At 44.1% G+C, this 16,219-nt stretch overlaps 2 protein-coding genes across 5 annotated transcripts; one reads left to right on the top strand and one right to left on the bottom strand.

Annotated features, from left to right (window-relative positions):
* Window positions 1–2,607: 2,607 nt before the first annotated feature.
* Window positions 2,608–8,270, bottom strand: LOC110528885. Of its 2 annotated transcripts, XM_021611064.2 has the most exons (6): window positions 6,648–7,771; window positions 6,317–6,379; window positions 6,164–6,232; window positions 5,878–5,940; window positions 3,283–3,411; window positions 2,608–2,990 (listed from the first exon to the last, which is right to left on the bottom strand). In XM_021611064.2, the coding sequence occupies exons 1-6, from the start codon at window positions 7,060–7,062 to the stop codon at window positions 2,710–2,712; spliced, it is 1,020 nt and encodes a 339-aa protein (XP_021466739.2). In that variant the 5' UTR covers window positions 7,063–7,771; the 3' UTR covers window positions 2,608–2,709. The 2 variants fall into 2 exon arrangements, with proteins under 2 accessions (XP_021466739.2, XP_021466740.2); XM_021611065.2 differs by lacking the exon at window positions 6,164–6,232 and having other exon boundaries at window positions 6,648–8,270.
* Window positions 7,872–16,006, top strand: LOC110528876 (activin receptor type-1). 3 transcript variants are annotated; one of them, XM_021611047.2, is made up of 11 exons: window positions 7,872–8,011; window positions 11,280–11,342; window positions 11,893–11,963; window positions 12,056–12,310; window positions 12,436–12,647; window positions 12,739–12,838; window positions 12,982–13,128; window positions 14,076–14,351; window positions 14,544–14,741; window positions 14,886–15,016; window positions 15,188–16,006. In XM_021611047.2, exons 3-11 carry the CDS (start codon window positions 11,906–11,908, stop codon window positions 15,317–15,319), a joined length of 1,509 nt encoding a protein of 502 aa, XP_021466722.2. In that variant the 5' UTR covers window positions 7,872–8,011; window positions 11,280–11,342; window positions 11,893–11,905; the 3' UTR covers window positions 15,320–16,006. The 3 variants fall into 3 exon arrangements, with proteins under 3 accessions (XP_021466722.2, XP_036838679.1, XP_036838678.1); XM_036982784.1 differs by lacking the exon at window positions 7,872–8,011 and adding an exon at window positions 10,108–10,141; XM_036982783.1 differs by lacking the exon at window positions 7,872–8,011 and adding an exon at window positions 10,267–10,422.
* Window positions 16,007–16,219: the final 213 nt, after the last annotated feature.

Below are 16,219 nucleotides of genomic sequence, written 5' to 3'. Positions count from 1 at the left end.
TGGGGAATACGTAGAAAGCGTAATCTGGTTGATAGGGCATTCACAGCTCAATAGGGACTCATCGGAACACAGGGCTTTCAAAAGATGAGTCACTTCCAGATTGGATTTTTCGCCTGTAACATCAGTTATGTTATACTCACAGACAATATTTTTACAGTTTAGAGTGTTTTCTATCATAAGCTGTCAATTATATGCATATTCTAGCATCTTGTCCTGACAAAATATCCCATTTAATTTGGGAACATTATTTTTCCAAAAATGAAAATACTGCCCCCTAGTACCAACAGGTTGAAACTGAGAGACACATTAAATGACCAACCCACTGTAGAACGTGAACTGATACACTTTATCATATTTGCATTTTCACTCTCACTGGCAGTCAATCCAATTCAACTTTATTAATCATATTGATTCTCACACTAATTCAAGAATAAGCTTTTCTACACTACCTGTGTTCTGACTTTCACTGGCTTACAGTCTGGCCATATTCCCATATTCCACAGCTCCACTCTCTGTTCAACCAACATGTCTCTCAGCGCTCTCAGCTCAGCCCTGACATCAGGTGGTTTGGTCGTGCCTGTAGCTTCAGTTCTTTATCTGAAATTCACTCACCATATTCTGTTCCCCTGTCCGTTGAGTGATGTCTTTCTCTCTGACCTCTCCTCTCTCCTCCTGAGTCCATGTTCCAGACAGACAGAACACCCTCCTCTCTCTCCTCCTGAGTCCATGTCCCAGACAGACAGAACACCCTCCACTCTCCTCCTGAGTCCATGTTCCAGACAGACAGAACACCCTCCACGCTCCTACTGAGTCCATGTTCCAGACAGACAGAACACCCTCCACTCTCCTCCTGAGTCCATGTTCCAGACAGACAGAACACCCTCCTCTCTCCTCCTGAGTCCATGTTCCAGACAGACAGAACACCCTCCACTCTCCTCCTGAGTCCATGCCCCAGACAAACAGAACACCCTCCACTCTCCTCCTGAGGCCATGTTCCAGACAGACAGAACAGCAACACAAGCAGAGCTACAGCACCCCTCATTCTGAAACAATGCTTCTTCAGATATGATATAGTCTACAGAGCTCAGTTCCCTTCCTTATACACAGAGAACACACATCGTAGTGAACCACAAGCTGCACGTGTTCTCAAAGTCTAGACAATTAAACCAAAGACTGGTAAAATACAAGACAATTGAGAAGGTGTTTCCTTAAAACTTCTTTGGCAAACATCCGGTGAAATGGCAGAGCGCCAAATTCAAATAAATTTACTATAAATATTAAACGTTCATGAAATCACAAGTGCAATACATCAAAATAAAGCTTAACTTGTTGTTTATCCAACCAAGGTGTCAGATTTCAAAACGGCTTCCAGCACACAAATGCATAACAAATCATTTTCAACCAGGGAGTTGCGACACGAAAGTCAGAAATAGCACAGTCATTTCGATCAATGAGGCTACGAGACTGCTTGTTGTTATTGTCTGTCATTTGCCAGTCGCCAAGGTCTTCAGATTTCAGGTTGAAAACATTGGTCCAGATAACAGAGAGGGTGCTAAGATGATAGGACCTGAAGGGGCATGGACACAGAGCCAAACCCAGAGCAGTGTACAAAGAAGATATCTACTGTGCCCTCCAAACGTATTTAAATTAGGCTAAAGTACAGAATGTCACCTTTAATTTCTTATGTTGGTCTGTGTGTGTCTCAGCTGGTAGAGCAAGGCCCTTACAATGTCACGATTGTGGGTTGGTTCCCACTGGGGCCACCCATAAGACAATGTATCCATGCACTACTGTAAGTTGCTTTGGATAAAAACATATTCTATATTATTATAACGAAGACGTTAATTAGGGAAAAAGAGTGCAAAGTTGTCTGCCCAAGTTATTGTACCGATCGAGCATGCATGCATTAAATTGCTGAAGAGGAGACTGAGGTAAAACAAATATTGAAAAGCGGTGGGATAAAAGCTGGTCAAGGCATCGGTGTCCAAAGACCTACCTTTATTTGACCTTGATTATTTAGCCAATGAAATTGCTTCATAATAAAGCAACAACAAATGAGTTGATATCTGTCCAGATACCGGAGGGCGCAGTAGTTCATCTAACTCTAGGCCACCACCAAGAAGACTATTTCCCTCTAGAGCTCCCTACTGTTTGTCCTTGGATGCATACTGATAAACAGTCAGTCAGATACCAACACTACCAGATGGATAGTAACATTGCCGGTAAACAATTTAGTTATATGGGTGATTTCATTGGCATCTAAGGGGGCAGAGTTGCACTTGTTTTTTCCCCCAGATGAAAATAAACAGGTTTAAGGTCTAATTAAAAGGTTAAAAAACTATAAGGAGTATGGTATTGAGGTAAAGCGTAAATTAAGAGTTCTCTGTTCAGAATTGGAGTTCTACTTGGTGCTAATGATAGGTACATTTGGGCCTTGTTGTGGACAGACTATGCCATGACTATATAATGTAACCTAATCATCCATCCCAAACCTTCCTCTCCCCTTCTTCCCACCAACCAGAAACACTGAGCTACTGTCATGTTGAACTAATTAACACATTCATCAGCATGTCATACAGACTGTAAAACATAAATAATACAAAATTCTGCTTTTAATGATGCATTTATTAATACGGGAGTCATTTTGGCTCAAAGAGGCCCTGACATACAGACACTTTACTAGAGACCATTACAGCATCCATGATATTCTCACACTGTGAAGAGCAGGAAGCCACTGAAGATGTTGTGATTATTTGAGTTATCATAGAGCCGGTTGCTTGCAGGGATGCGCATGTACACCACGTCTCCCTCCTCCAGCTCTAGACAGACTCCATTAGACAGTGTCTCATAACCGCCAGCATTATATCCCTGACTATACATGATTTTCTGTCCATTCTTATACATGTATGCATAAAAGTAAAACGAGGTCTGGACACTCATGGCAGTGAAGCTAATGTAGTAGAGTCCTCTCACTGGTGCTGTGAAGACACCTGTATCAGAGAGTAAAGAGGAATCAACACAAAACAGAATGCCATTGGCACCTGATAGCTAAACAAGAAAAGTTTACTTTGTAGCTACAGTAAGTACCAGACTACTTAACCTCCTAGCCCAACGGCCATAAGAGTGACTAGCCTCAGAAGCCCAGGCTTACGAAGGAGGGTTTGGAAGGATGGCCGCGCATGACTAAAGAGCGACAAATACATATCACATTTGCAAGGAGCATTCAAAAAGGGACAAAGGGTTGGTTTGAAATCAGGCCAGAGATCAGTGAAAGTAGACTACCTGTAGCTGGGTTGTAGGCCTTGCCAATGTTTGAGAAGATTTTGGTGTATACCAGTGTGGTTTCAGCAACAAAGGGTCCAACAGTTCCTGAATCAGTCAAACCAGCAGAGAAGGCCACCTTTGGCCTGTCTGCAAACACAGGAAAGGTAACATACAGATTGAATGACAGACTGTACTTCTAGTACCTCAAGTACACAGTGAAAACTGCATTACACCCTCTGGCAAAAGATTAAACGTTGTTAATAACCCAAATCCAGATAGCTGATGTTCTGAAAGAGCTGCAAAATCTGGACCCCTACAAATCAGCTGGGCTAGACAATCTGGACCCTCTCTTTCTAAAATTATCTGACGATATTGTTGCAACCCCTATTACTAGCCTGTTCAACCTCTCTTTCATATCGTCTGAGATTCCCATAGATTGGAAAGCTGCCGCGGTCATCCTCCTCTTGAAAGGGGGAGACACTCTAGACCCAAACTGCTACAGACCTATATCTATTCTACCCTGCCTTTCTAAGGTCTTTGAAAGCCAAGTTAACAAACAGATTACCGACCATTTTGAATCCCACCGTACCTTCTCCGCTATGCAATCTGGTTCCAGAGCTGGTCATGGGTGCACCTCAGCCACACTCAAGGTCCTAAACGATATCATAACCATCATTGATAAGGACATTACTGTGCAGCCGTATTCATCGACCTGGCTAAGGCTTTCGACTCTGTCAATCACAACATTCTTACTGGCAGACTCAACAGCCTTGGTTTCTCAAATGATTGCCTCACTTGGTTCACCAACTACTTCTCCAATTGAGTTCAGTATGCCAAATCGGAGGGCCTGTTGTCCGGACCTCTGGCAGTCTCTATGGGGGTGCCACAGGGTTCAATTCTCGGGCCGACTCTCTTCTCTGTATTCACCAATGATGTCGCTCTCGCTGCTGGGGATTCTTTGATCCACCTCTAAGCAGACGACACCATTCTGTATACATCTGCCCCTTCTTTGGACACTGTGTTAACTAACCTCCAGATGAGCTTCAATGCCACACAACTCTCCTTCAGTGGCCTCCAACTGCTCTTAAATGCAAGTAAAACTACATGCATGCTCTTCAACCGATCGCTGCCCGCACCTACCCACCCGTCCAGCATCACTACTCTGGACGGTTCTGACTTAGAATATGTGGACAACTACAAATACCTAGGTATCTGGTTAGACTGCAAACTCTCCTTCCAGACTCATATTAAGCATCTCCAATCCAAAATTAAATCTAGAATCGGCTTCCTATTTCACAACAAAGCATCCTTCACTCATGCTGCCAAACATACCCTCGAAAAACTGACCAACCGATCCTCAACTTCAGCGATGTCATTTACAAAATAGCCTCCAACACTCTACTCAACAAACTGGATGCAGTCTATCACAGTGCCATCCATTTTGTCACCAAAGCCCCATATACTACCCACCACTGCGACCTGTATGCTCTCGTTGTCTGGCCCTCACTTCATACTCGTCGCCAAACCCACTGGGTCCAAGTCATCTACAAGTCTCTGCTAGGTGAAGTTCCCCCTTATCTCAGCTCACTGGTCACCATAGCAGCACCCACCCGTAGCACGCGCTCCAGCAAGTATATCTCACTGGTCACCCCCAAAGCCAATTCTTCCTTTGGCCGCCTCTCCTTCCAGTTCTCTGCTGCCAATGACTGGAACAAACTGCAAAAATCTCTGAAGCTGGAGACTCTTACCTCCCTCACTAGCTTTAAGCACCAGCTGTCAGAGCAGCTCACATATCACTGCACCTGTACATAGCTCATCTGTAAATAGCCCATCCAACCTACCTCATCCCCATTCTGTATTTATTTATTTTTCTCCTTTGCATCCCAGTATCTCTACTTGCGCATTCATCTTCTGCACATCCTACCATTCCAGTGTTTAATTGCTATATTGTAATTACTTCGCCACCATGGCCTACTTATTGCCTTACCTCTCTTATCCTACCTCATTTGCACATGCTGTATATAGATATTTCTACTGTATTATTGATTGTATGTTTGTTTATTCCATTTGTAACTCTGTTGTTGTTGTATGTATTGAACTGCTTTGCTTCATCTTGGCCAGGTCGCAGTTGCAAATGAGAACTTGTTCTGAACTGGCCTACCTGGTTAAATAAATGTGACATATTTTAAAAAAATAATTAAAAAAAAAACATGTATGTATGTATGTATCCGTGTTGCAGAGTGAAAACAGAACAATGCTAAATGTTGGAGCAAGAGCTTTGAGTGAGATCTCAGGGAGAGTGATGTCACCATATGATAGAACTCTTCTACTGTGGCAGATGTGACATTTTTGGGAGTAGGGGGGAGCTGAATACAGCCAAACTGGGAGAGACAGTAGAGAAGCTTTGTGGTGTTTGGATAGATTCAAAACTGAACAGAGCAGGCAAATCAACTGCTACATTTTCAATTGTGTGTGTGTTGTAGAGTTTAAACTGAACTGTGACGTCACCCTCCTAAGATCGAAGACTCAACTGTGGCTCTCAGAGAGACAAGCTAATGTTTTGCGAGACGTGTGTATGTTTGACGCAGATGTCAAGGCAATCATCTGTTTTACCTGCAGTTGCCCTCTTCAGCTCCTCCACCTGGCTCTCACTAGCACTCAGTTTGGTCTCCAGGGCTGAACAATCATTACAAAGTCAGGACTACTCTTATGTATAATGCACTTCCTATGAACAGTAAGGTTAAGTACAGTAGCATGTATAATATACATTATGTAAACATACCTGCAAGACACCACATATTCCATAGAATTATTACAAGGTAAAGAAATATTCAAGTATTCTTGTCAATTAGGTGAACTATCCCTTTTTAACAACCAGTAAATTACTCTTACTTATTACCTGCATTCTCAGCCTCACTGGCTGTCACTCTGTCCCCCATGGCTGATAAATTTAGCCCAAGCTGCTGAACTATGGAAACATAAGCTATTCAAGTTTATGTAAAACAGGTGAGTAATAAGCATAATCATTCAGATAAGCAATATAGAGAATGACCTGCATTCTTTGTCTGCAGCTCCTCCACCCGGCTCTTACTGCCACTCAATCCAGCGGTCAGGTCTAGAATGATAGAAGAAATATGAAAAACAGTTCATGTTGACCTTTGTTTTGATTGTGGAAAGAGGTCCCAGGACAGGAAATAAGGCGGGACATTGTTGAGGCTTCATGTGCCTCTTGGCGTAATAAGGCCCAAGTACGTAAGTGCCTTACAAACTAAACTGAAAGAAACGTCCATCCAGAATGTTAAATGTTCATTATTTCCACTTTCGCTGACAATCAAATGTAACTTCAGTTGACTGTAAAGCAATAAATAATAAGCTTAAATGACCTGCATTCTCTTTCTCCACTTCCTCCACTTTATTCTTGGTGAGCATCAGCTCCACCCTAAGATCGGTCACTGTGTTTCTCTGCTCCTTTGCCTCAGCCTCACTGGCTGTCGCTCTGACCTCCATGTTCCTCAGCTTCTCGCTCTGCTCCACCACAGTGGTTCCCAGGTTGTGCACCATGTTTCTCAGCTCCTTCATCTCAGTCCAGATGTCAGGCGAGGTGGTCGTCTGTTTGTTGGTTTTCTCTGAAGCGTCAGTCATTTGGCTCTCCATCTGAACCTCTCTCCCCCTGCTCTCACTCCCTGCACTGTGTCCCGGTTGAGTGATGTCACTCTCTCTGACCCCTCCACTCTCCTCCTGAGTCCATGCCCCAGACAGACAGAACAACAACACCAGCAGAACAACAGTACCCCTCATTCTGAAACGATACCTGTTCCAATATGACACACTTTATGAGGCTCAGACCCCTGACTCATATACACACACATCTCAGTTAAGCAGTACGTGTACAAGAGACACGTGATACTCAGTGGAAAAATACTAAAGCCATAAGGATGTTCCGATAACAATTTTTTTTTAAATCAGAAGTTTCAACACAGCAGTTAAATCGATGTTGCGTAAGACTGTGAGAAGTCTGCAACTGCAGTGATCTCATGTCTCAGTACAGTTTGTACTTGGGTCACTTTGACATTATTCCAACTAATGATTTTGGATATGATCGGGGAGGGGACGCTGATCCTAGATCTATGCCTAGGGGAACTTCATCCCAGTGTTTATGATAGGTGTGACTGGCCATTGTCAGATCTCATCCAAGTAGGTTGGATCTAAGCATTATGGCGAAGGTCCATTGAGCATTCTAGGCAAAGGGAAGGTTAAGCCCTACTGCTTCTCCACCTATCCAGTGTTTCATATCTGCATTCTGTAAACACAGAAGGGGATGGAGGGGTCAAGGGACCAAGAAAGCTGATAAAGAATGAGTGCAAGGCAATGAGTTATAAATATATTACATAAGTGAACTTGCTTTGATCTGTCTAGCTACCTGGCTGTCTGCCCCCTGCAGAGTTGAGCTACATCAGACACTCATTGTAAATGCTTCAATGAATTACATGAGATGTGTGTACAAAAACACCTAAACAAAAATAACTTTGTACTGGGGAGAAACCCAAAATGGTTTGAGGACTGGGGTACCCACAATGCATTATAACGGGAACGTTGTGACGTCATGTTGTTGCGCAAGAACTGCACGACCCAACAAGAAGCCTGTGGGTGGTGGTCGGTTCGTTCAGCCTTTTTATAGTAAAAGCAACTGAACTAACTAGCACGCTAATTTGGATTAGCCCTACCCAAATCAGTTAATTAAGCCCAGGTAAGCACCATTTCGCAAGCTTTTGGGAGCTAGCAGCTACTAGCCAGCTAAGGGCATGCTAACGAAGCTGAGCTAGAACAAGTAACGTTAAGATGGTTCAACGTTCGCGTAGTGAAATTGCCAATAGCTTATAGTGAATTGTAATAAAACAGCAAGTAGACGTTAGCTAACTAGAAGTTTTGATACAATAATACAGTGCATTCAGATAGTGTAGACCCCTTGACTTTTCACAAATCTTATTACGTTACAGCCTTATTCTAAAATTGATTAAATTGTACCCCGCCCCCAATTCTACACACAATACCCCATAATGACAGAGCCAAAAGGAAAAAAAATATTTTTGCAAATGTGTAGAGAATACAAACTGAAATATCACATTTTACATAGGTAATCAGACCCTTTACTCAGTACTTTGTTGAAGCACCATGACTCTACAAGCTTGGCACACCTGTATTTGGGGAGTTTCTCCCATTTTTCTCTGCCGATCCTCTCAAGCGCTGTCAGGTAGGAATGGGGCGTCGCCTCAGATATTCTCAGGTCTATCCAGAGATGTTAGATCGGGTTAAATTCCGTGCCACTCAAGGATATTCAGAGACTTGTCCCGAAGCCACTCCTGCGTTGTCTTGGTTGTGTACTTAGGGTCGTTGTCCTGTTGGAAGGTGAACCTTTGCCCCAGTCTGAGGTCCTGCACTCTGAAGCAGGTTTTCATTAAGTATCTCTCTGTACTTTGCTACGTTCATCTTTCCCTCGATCTGCTGAACAACATCCCCACAGCATGATGCTGCCACCACCAAGCTTCACCGTAGGGATGGTGCCAGATTTCCTCCAGATGTGACGCTTCGCATTCAGGCCAAAGAGTTCGAGTTTGGTTTCATCAGACCAGAGAATCTTGTTTCCCATGGTCTGAGAGTCCTTTAGGTGCCTTTTGGCAAACTCCAAGTGGGCTGTCATGTGCCTTTTACTGAGGAGTGGCTTCCATCTGGCTACTCTAGTATAAAGGCCTGATTGGGGAAGTGCTGCAGATGGTTGTCCTACTGGAAGGTTCTCACATCTCCACAGAGAAACTCTAGAGCTATGTCAGAGTCAACATCTGGCTCTTGGTCACCTCGCCGACCCTTCTCCCCCGATTTCTCAGTTTGGCTGGGCGGCCAGCTCTAGGAAGAGTCTTGGTGGTTCCAAACTTCTTCCATTTAAGAATGATGGAGACCACTGTGTTCTTTGGGACCTTCAATGTTGCAGAGATTTTTTTTGTACCCTTCCCCAGACCTGTGCCTCGACACAATCCTGTCTCGGAGCTCTACGGACAATTCTTTTGTTCGCATGGCTTGGTTTTTTGCTCTGACATCCACTGTCAGCTGGAGGACCTTCTATAGACAGGTGTGTGTCTTTCCAAACCATGTCCAATCAATTGAATTTAACACAGGTGGACTCCAATCAAGTTGTAGAAACATCAAGGATGATCAATGAAAACAGGATGCACCTGAGATAAATTTCGAGTCTCATAGCAAAGGGTCTGAATACTTATGTAAATAAGATATTACTGTTTTTTATTTTTAATACATTTGCAAAGAATTCCAAACCTGTTCGCATTGTCATTATGGGGTATTGTGAGTAGATTGGATATCTTTTTTTCAATACATTTTAGAATAAGTCTGTAACAGAACAAATTTTGGAAAAAGGGAAGTTGATTATCCATTTTATATCATGGTTATAATTTAACACGTTTGCTGCTAGAAATGTGTTAAAACATCCAGTTGAAATAATGCACGCTCTAGAATGCCCTTCAAGTATTCAACAATGCCATGGTATAATTAAGCAATAAGGCTTGGGGTGTGGTATATGGCCAATATACCACTGCTAAGGGCTGTTCTTAGCTGTGGTATATTGTCCAAATATCATAAACCTCCGTGGTGCCTTATTGCTATTATAAACTGGTTAACAACATAATTAGAGCAGTAAAAATACATGTTTTGTCATACCTGTGGTACATGGTCTGATATACTACGGCTGTCAGCCAATCAGCATTCAGGGCTTGACCACCCAGGATATAATGCCCATTATACACTGGGTGGTTTGAGCCCTGAACACTGATTGGCTGACAACCGTGGTATATCAGACTGGATACCACGGGTATGACAAATTATTTTTACTGCTCTAATTACGTTGACCAGTTTATAATAGCAATAAGGCACCTTGGGAGTTTGTGGTATATAATCAATATACAGAGGCTAAGGCCTGTATCCAGGCACTGCGTTGCGTCGTGATAAGAACAGCCCTTAGACGTGGTATATTGGACATATACCACACCCCCTCGGGCCTTATTGCTTTAAATAACGCACAGTATATCAGCACAGTAGAATTCGATGGCTAAGTTCATTCTTAGATGTTCGAGCTGCTTTTGAAAGCAAAAGGTTAATTGAAAACATTATTTTCGTTGCTGAATTAGATTTTCATAATAGCAAGCTAGGACTGATGGTTTGGTTAGCTGAACTAGCAAGTCGTTTTGGTTACCAAGTCTACTCTAGTAAACTAGCTAGCTACTATATGTTAAACACATTCATAGCAGCAAATGTGTTAAATTATAGTCATGGTATGAAAGGGATAATGAACTCGGGGCTCTATGCGTTCTCTAAAAAAATAATGCAACTCTGTGGAATGTTAGTTCACTCCTCTAGCGCATCGTGGAACACACCTCCCACGTCGTTCATTATTTTCCACAGAACTCGTTGATTATCCCTTACATAATGCACACTCTAGAATGCTCTTCAAGCCAATCAGGAGTATTCAACAATGCCGGAGTATTCAACAATGCTAGCGAAAATGTTCTAGATATCTAGTTGGCTAGACATGATTTGTGTCATGCCGTAACTAGCTAGCCTGCGTTAGCGAACAGTAGCTAGCTAGATGGCCGAGGAGAACAGATGTGTGGAGACTGGCTGCTAGCCAATTAGCTTCCACTAAACCTTGCAGGGCATGACACAAATCATGTCCAGCCAACTAGATATCTAGAACATTTTCGCTCGGTAGCTAACGCTGTCTAACTAGCTATGCGTGTTTTATGGTGACTGAAAGAGTCAAACCAGTAACTTTACCACAGTGTTGGTTTTGTACTTCCTAGACTGATGTACATCACATCATTAATGTGTTGTGCAGTTGAGAAACCCGGCTATAAAATAAGCAGTAATACGTGTATGATGGCTACCTGATATGAGAATGTGTCTAACTGAAACCTGCTACTGTTTGGCTTCTCTCCTGTCCCCATTTGTAGAGGCCAGACTGGCTATGTCTGAGCCCTAAGGCACAGCAGAGCATCCCAACTGGACCACTACAAGTAAGACCTGCTAGTAGTAAGCCCATATCTAACCAGGGCTTGGGTCAGTTCCAATGCAATTCAGTCTATTCAGAGAGTGAATAGCAATTCAGTTTCAATTCCTCTCTAAATAGAAATTAAATTGACCCAATCCATGGTCTAATGTGGATCTTATATTCTGCTATTTGTTTATTTTTAAATGTTTTATTTAACCTTTATTTAAGTAGGCAAGTCCGTTAAGAACAAATTCTTATTTACAATGATGGCCTACCAAAAGACAAAAGGCCTCCTGCGGGGACAGGGGCTGGGAATAAAAATATAGGACCAAACACACATCACGACGAGAGAGACACTACAACACTACATAAAAAGATCCCTAAGACAACAACATAGTGTGGCTGGTTATTTTTCCCTGTCAACATTGTGAGTTGCAGCCCAGTTTAATTCACTCACACACGCTGCAGAGGATCGATCAATTGAGACAAAAGCCATTGTGTCCCTTAAAGAGAGGAAATAAAATGACTGTGACCAGCCCTGTTCTGAGAGCTGACCGTCTCCCTCTCCCCTACAGTGCAGTGAACCAAATGGGTCGTTGTGTCTTTCTGTTCCTGCTGCTACAGACCCTGCAGACATTGGCCGAAGGTAGACGTAAAGTATATCTACCGCTCTCTCTCATATGGACATTTGCTTTGCATGTGTGTTAACTCTCTCCCCTTCTTCTCTCTCTCTATTAGATGGCCAGTTGCTGTGTGTGTGTGAGGGCAGCGGCTGCCTCAACTCCCCCCAGTGCGAGGGCTCTCAGTGCTACTCGTCGGTGGCGGTCAGTAGCCATGGGGCCGTAGTAACACGGGGCTGCCTGCAGGGATCAGAGAAGACCCGTTTGATCTGTTCTACGGCCTCCTCCCTCAGCCATGCCCTGCTCTGCTGCTCCAGCTTCATGTGCAACCGCAACGCCACCGCCAGCTCACTACTGCCCCTCCTCGCTACAGGCGGGAACTGCACCCTTTAAACTACTTTAAGAAAAGCAAAGACTTTGGCTTGTTTCATGGCATGCTGGGTCCAGTTATAGTGATGTAACATTTTCTCTCTCACTCTTCCACCTTTCTCCCTCCAGCTCCAAAAGAAGAGCCTGTGAGGTATCATGTGGAGACTCTGGCCCTGTTTGTATTGGGTCCAGTAGTGATTCTAACCCTCCTGTCAGTCCTATCTGTGTTGGGCTGCAGGAGGCTGCACCACGGCAGGCTACAGCGACTACAGGAGTTTGACCCAGAACAGGATGCGATTGACGGACTCATCACCTCTAATGTTGGGGACAGCACTCTGGCTGTAAGAAGAAAAGACTCGTATGAGTTTGTTTGCGTGTATTTTATAGAGAGAACCCTGATGACCTCTGTCTCTCCCCCACTTCTCTCTATAGGAGCTGTTGGACCACTCCTGTACGTCAGGCAGTGGTTCAGGCCTGCCCTTCCTGGTCCAGAGAACTGTGGCCAGACAGATCAGCCTGATGGAGTGTGTAGGTACGTAGAAACGCAACAATTAGATCAGCCTAATGGCGTGTGTAGGTACATAGAATCACAACACATACAACAGACAAACACATATAACAGAAATGTAAACATGGGTTTTGTAACGAATGAGGTCTCTCTCCCCATGTCTTTAGGGAAGGGGCGTTATGGAGAGGTCTGGAGGGGTCAGTGGCAGGGGGAGAACGTGGCTGTGAAAATCTTTTCCTCCCGGGACGAGAGGTCATGGTTCAGAGAGACTGAGATCTACAACACAGTGCTGCTGAGACACGAGAACATACTGGGTGAGTAGGAGTCCATCTCGCTCTCTAACCCACATGCTGTATTGGACACAAGCACACAACAGCATATTGAACAATGTTATGATATGAAATGGCAACATTCAAATAATATTTAATAATGGTCAGCGTTCTCCCCAAAGAATGTAAGAGGGGTGGTCTTATCATATACAGTGCCTTCGGAAAGTATTCAGGCCCCTTGATCTTTTCCACATTGTTACTTTACAGCCTTATTCTAAAATGGATTAAGTCATTTTTCCCCCTCAATCTACACACAACACCCCATAATGACAAAGCAAAAACAGGTTTGTAGAAATGTTTTCACACAAAAAAAAAGTGAGGTTGGATAGGGAGCGTCGCTGCACAGCTATTTTCAGTTTTTTTGGTACCCCAGATCTGTGCCTCGACACAATCCTGTCTTGAAGCTCTACAGACAATTCCTTCAACCTCGTGGCTTGGTTTTTGCTTTGACATGCACTGCCAACTGTGGGACCTTATATAGACACTGGGCCTCAAGTGTGCCTTTCCAAATCATGTCCAATTAATTGAATTTACCACAGGTGGTCTCCCAAGTTGTAGAAAGATCTCCAGGATGATCAATGAAAACAGGATGCACCTGAGCTCAATTTCAAGTCTCATAGCAAAGGGTCTGAATATGTTTGTATATAATTATCTTATTAATACATTTGCAAAAATGTCTTAGCCTGTTTTCGCTTTGTCATTATTGGGTATTGTGTGTAGAATCCAATTTAGAATAAGGCTGTAACAAAATGTGGAAAAAGTCAAGGGGTCTGAATACTTTCCGAATGGCCTGTAAAACCATTACAGGTGTTAAAAAATCTCCCGCCGTACTCAGCAGCAGCACCTTGTTAAAAATTCCTGGGGAGAACCCGATGGTAATATTAAAATAATAGTTATTAGTTAAGATATTTGACCTCTCCGTTTCCTTCCAGGCTTCATGGCGTCAGATATGACGTCTCGTAACTCCAGCACCCAGCTCTGGCTTATCACACATTACCATGACAACGGCTCGCTCTACGACTACCTCCAGAGGGTTCCCGTGGAGACGGGGGAGGGCCTAGCGATGGCGACGTCGGTGGCGTGCGGTTTGGTGCACCTGCACACGGAGATCTTCGGCACCGAGGGGAAGCCGGCCATCGCTCATCGAGACCTGAAGAGCAAGAATATACTGGTGACCAAGGAGCTACGCTGTTGCATAGCTGATCTGGGTCAGTAGTGTGTGTGTCTGAGTGTCTGTCTTTACATGATACTAATTAGCGTCGGTACTTAAATCCAATGTGAAAGAAATATGTCAGATTGATAGATGCAGAGCCATATAACAAAAAATAAACAGGGCACCCACAGTAGCCATTTTGTGCCAGTACTGACCAGTTTCTCTCCTCTCCCCCTGTTCCCTACAGGCCTGGCAGTAACCCACTCCCAGTCAGACAACCAGCTGGATGTAGGAAACAACCCCAAGGTGGGCACCAAGCGCTACATGGCTCCTGAGGTGTTGGATGAGTCCATCCAGACCGACTGTTTTGATGCTTATAAGAGAGTGGACATCTGGGCTTTCGGTCTGGTGCTGTGGGAGATCGCTAGGAGAACCTACAGCAACGGTGAGGACTAGTAATATTTTTATTACCTAAAATAGTTCAGAAACCTCTGACGTCAAGTGGCTTCCTCTCCTCGTCCCCTTTCCTTCATCTAGCCCCTGTAACCCTTGACCCTAACACTAGATGTCCTCTTACCCCTGTGATCAGGTATTGTGGAGGAGTACAAGCCTCCGTTCTATGACCAGGTGCCTAACGACCCCAGCTTTGAGGACATGAGGAAGGTGGTGTGTGTGGAACAACAACGACCGTTCATCCCCAACCGCTGGTTCTCCGACCCTGTGAGTATGACCACTACATGACCGTTAAATGACCACACACACTGGTACCATGACCTTAACGGTAACACTACATTAAGGTCATCCGTTCTCAGGTTTCTGTGTTTCAAACCCTGTCTTCTCGTGTATCAACTTACAATGACCCTCTCCATCTCTCCCACCCTCTCGCTCTAGACCCTGTCTGCCCTGGTGAAACTGATGAAGGAGTGTTGGTACCAGAACCCCTCGGCTCGCCTCACAGCCCTGCGCATCAAAAAGACCCTGAACAAGATCCATAGCTCCCTGGAGAAAGGAAAGCAGTCGTGAGGAGAGGAGAGGAGGACGACTGCCAGAGGAGCGATAGAAAGAAGGCAGGGGAGTAGAGATGCCAGATCAGATGGACACAGCTGCTGCTACTGAACATGAATGTTGTTTTCCTTATTGGCTGAATGCTGAACTGAACTAGCTGGTCACTCCGTGTGGGAGATGGTGTTACCGTAGCCTTACCCTGCTTTAAAGGCCTGTGCACGCTGCAGGGGTCAAGGCTGGGGCTCAGACCCTCTACACACACACGCACTTCTGCCCATTTGTCGTTTCAATGTTCAGCCAATCATATTACGTTGCTCTACTCAGACAATCAGATGTGTATTCCAATGTAGCTACACACACGAACGAAGACACACACACAATCTTGAGTTCAGTTACACAGGAACAGAGCCAATAGGATCAAATGAACGCTGTGGTTGTGAACTCTATAGTAAAATATTTATGTAGTGTGCTTTATGTGTAGGGTGGGACTATGATGATTTGTAATGTTATGACTAGGAGTTCGGGAGTTGGTCTTGGTAAGGGAAAACTGATTACATTACAAGGAAACTTTATGTACCCATGTAAATGCAGTTTTTTTGGGCTGGTAAGACATTGTGTATTTACAAAGGAAGTCAGGAGACATGCCTCCACATGCTTTGAATTGTGAGCTGTGAATGCATTATTGTTATAAATATTGGAACCACATACTGATTCAGTATTGTGTGCTTTGTAGAATTCCACCCAGTGCTCTTGATTTACTTCAGACCTGCGCCATGTTGGCAGAGTTTTCACCTTGACTGGTTTCAAAAGTGAAAAACTCTCCCAAACCAGATTGCAGGGCCTGCTCTAGCCTTTGAGGCCCTAAGCCAGATTTGGTTGTGGGGCCCCCCACCTTGCGACAAAACATTTTATTGGCCC

Source organism: Oncorhynchus mykiss, chromosome 7 (genome assembly GCF_013265735.2).
Source record: "Oncorhynchus mykiss isolate Arlee chromosome 7, USDA_OmykA_1.1, whole genome shotgun sequence".
Classification (NCBI taxonomy): Eukaryota; Metazoa; Chordata; class Actinopteri; order Salmoniformes; family Salmonidae; genus Oncorhynchus; species Oncorhynchus mykiss.
This window is presented reverse-complemented; position numbering and strand designations above follow the sequence as displayed.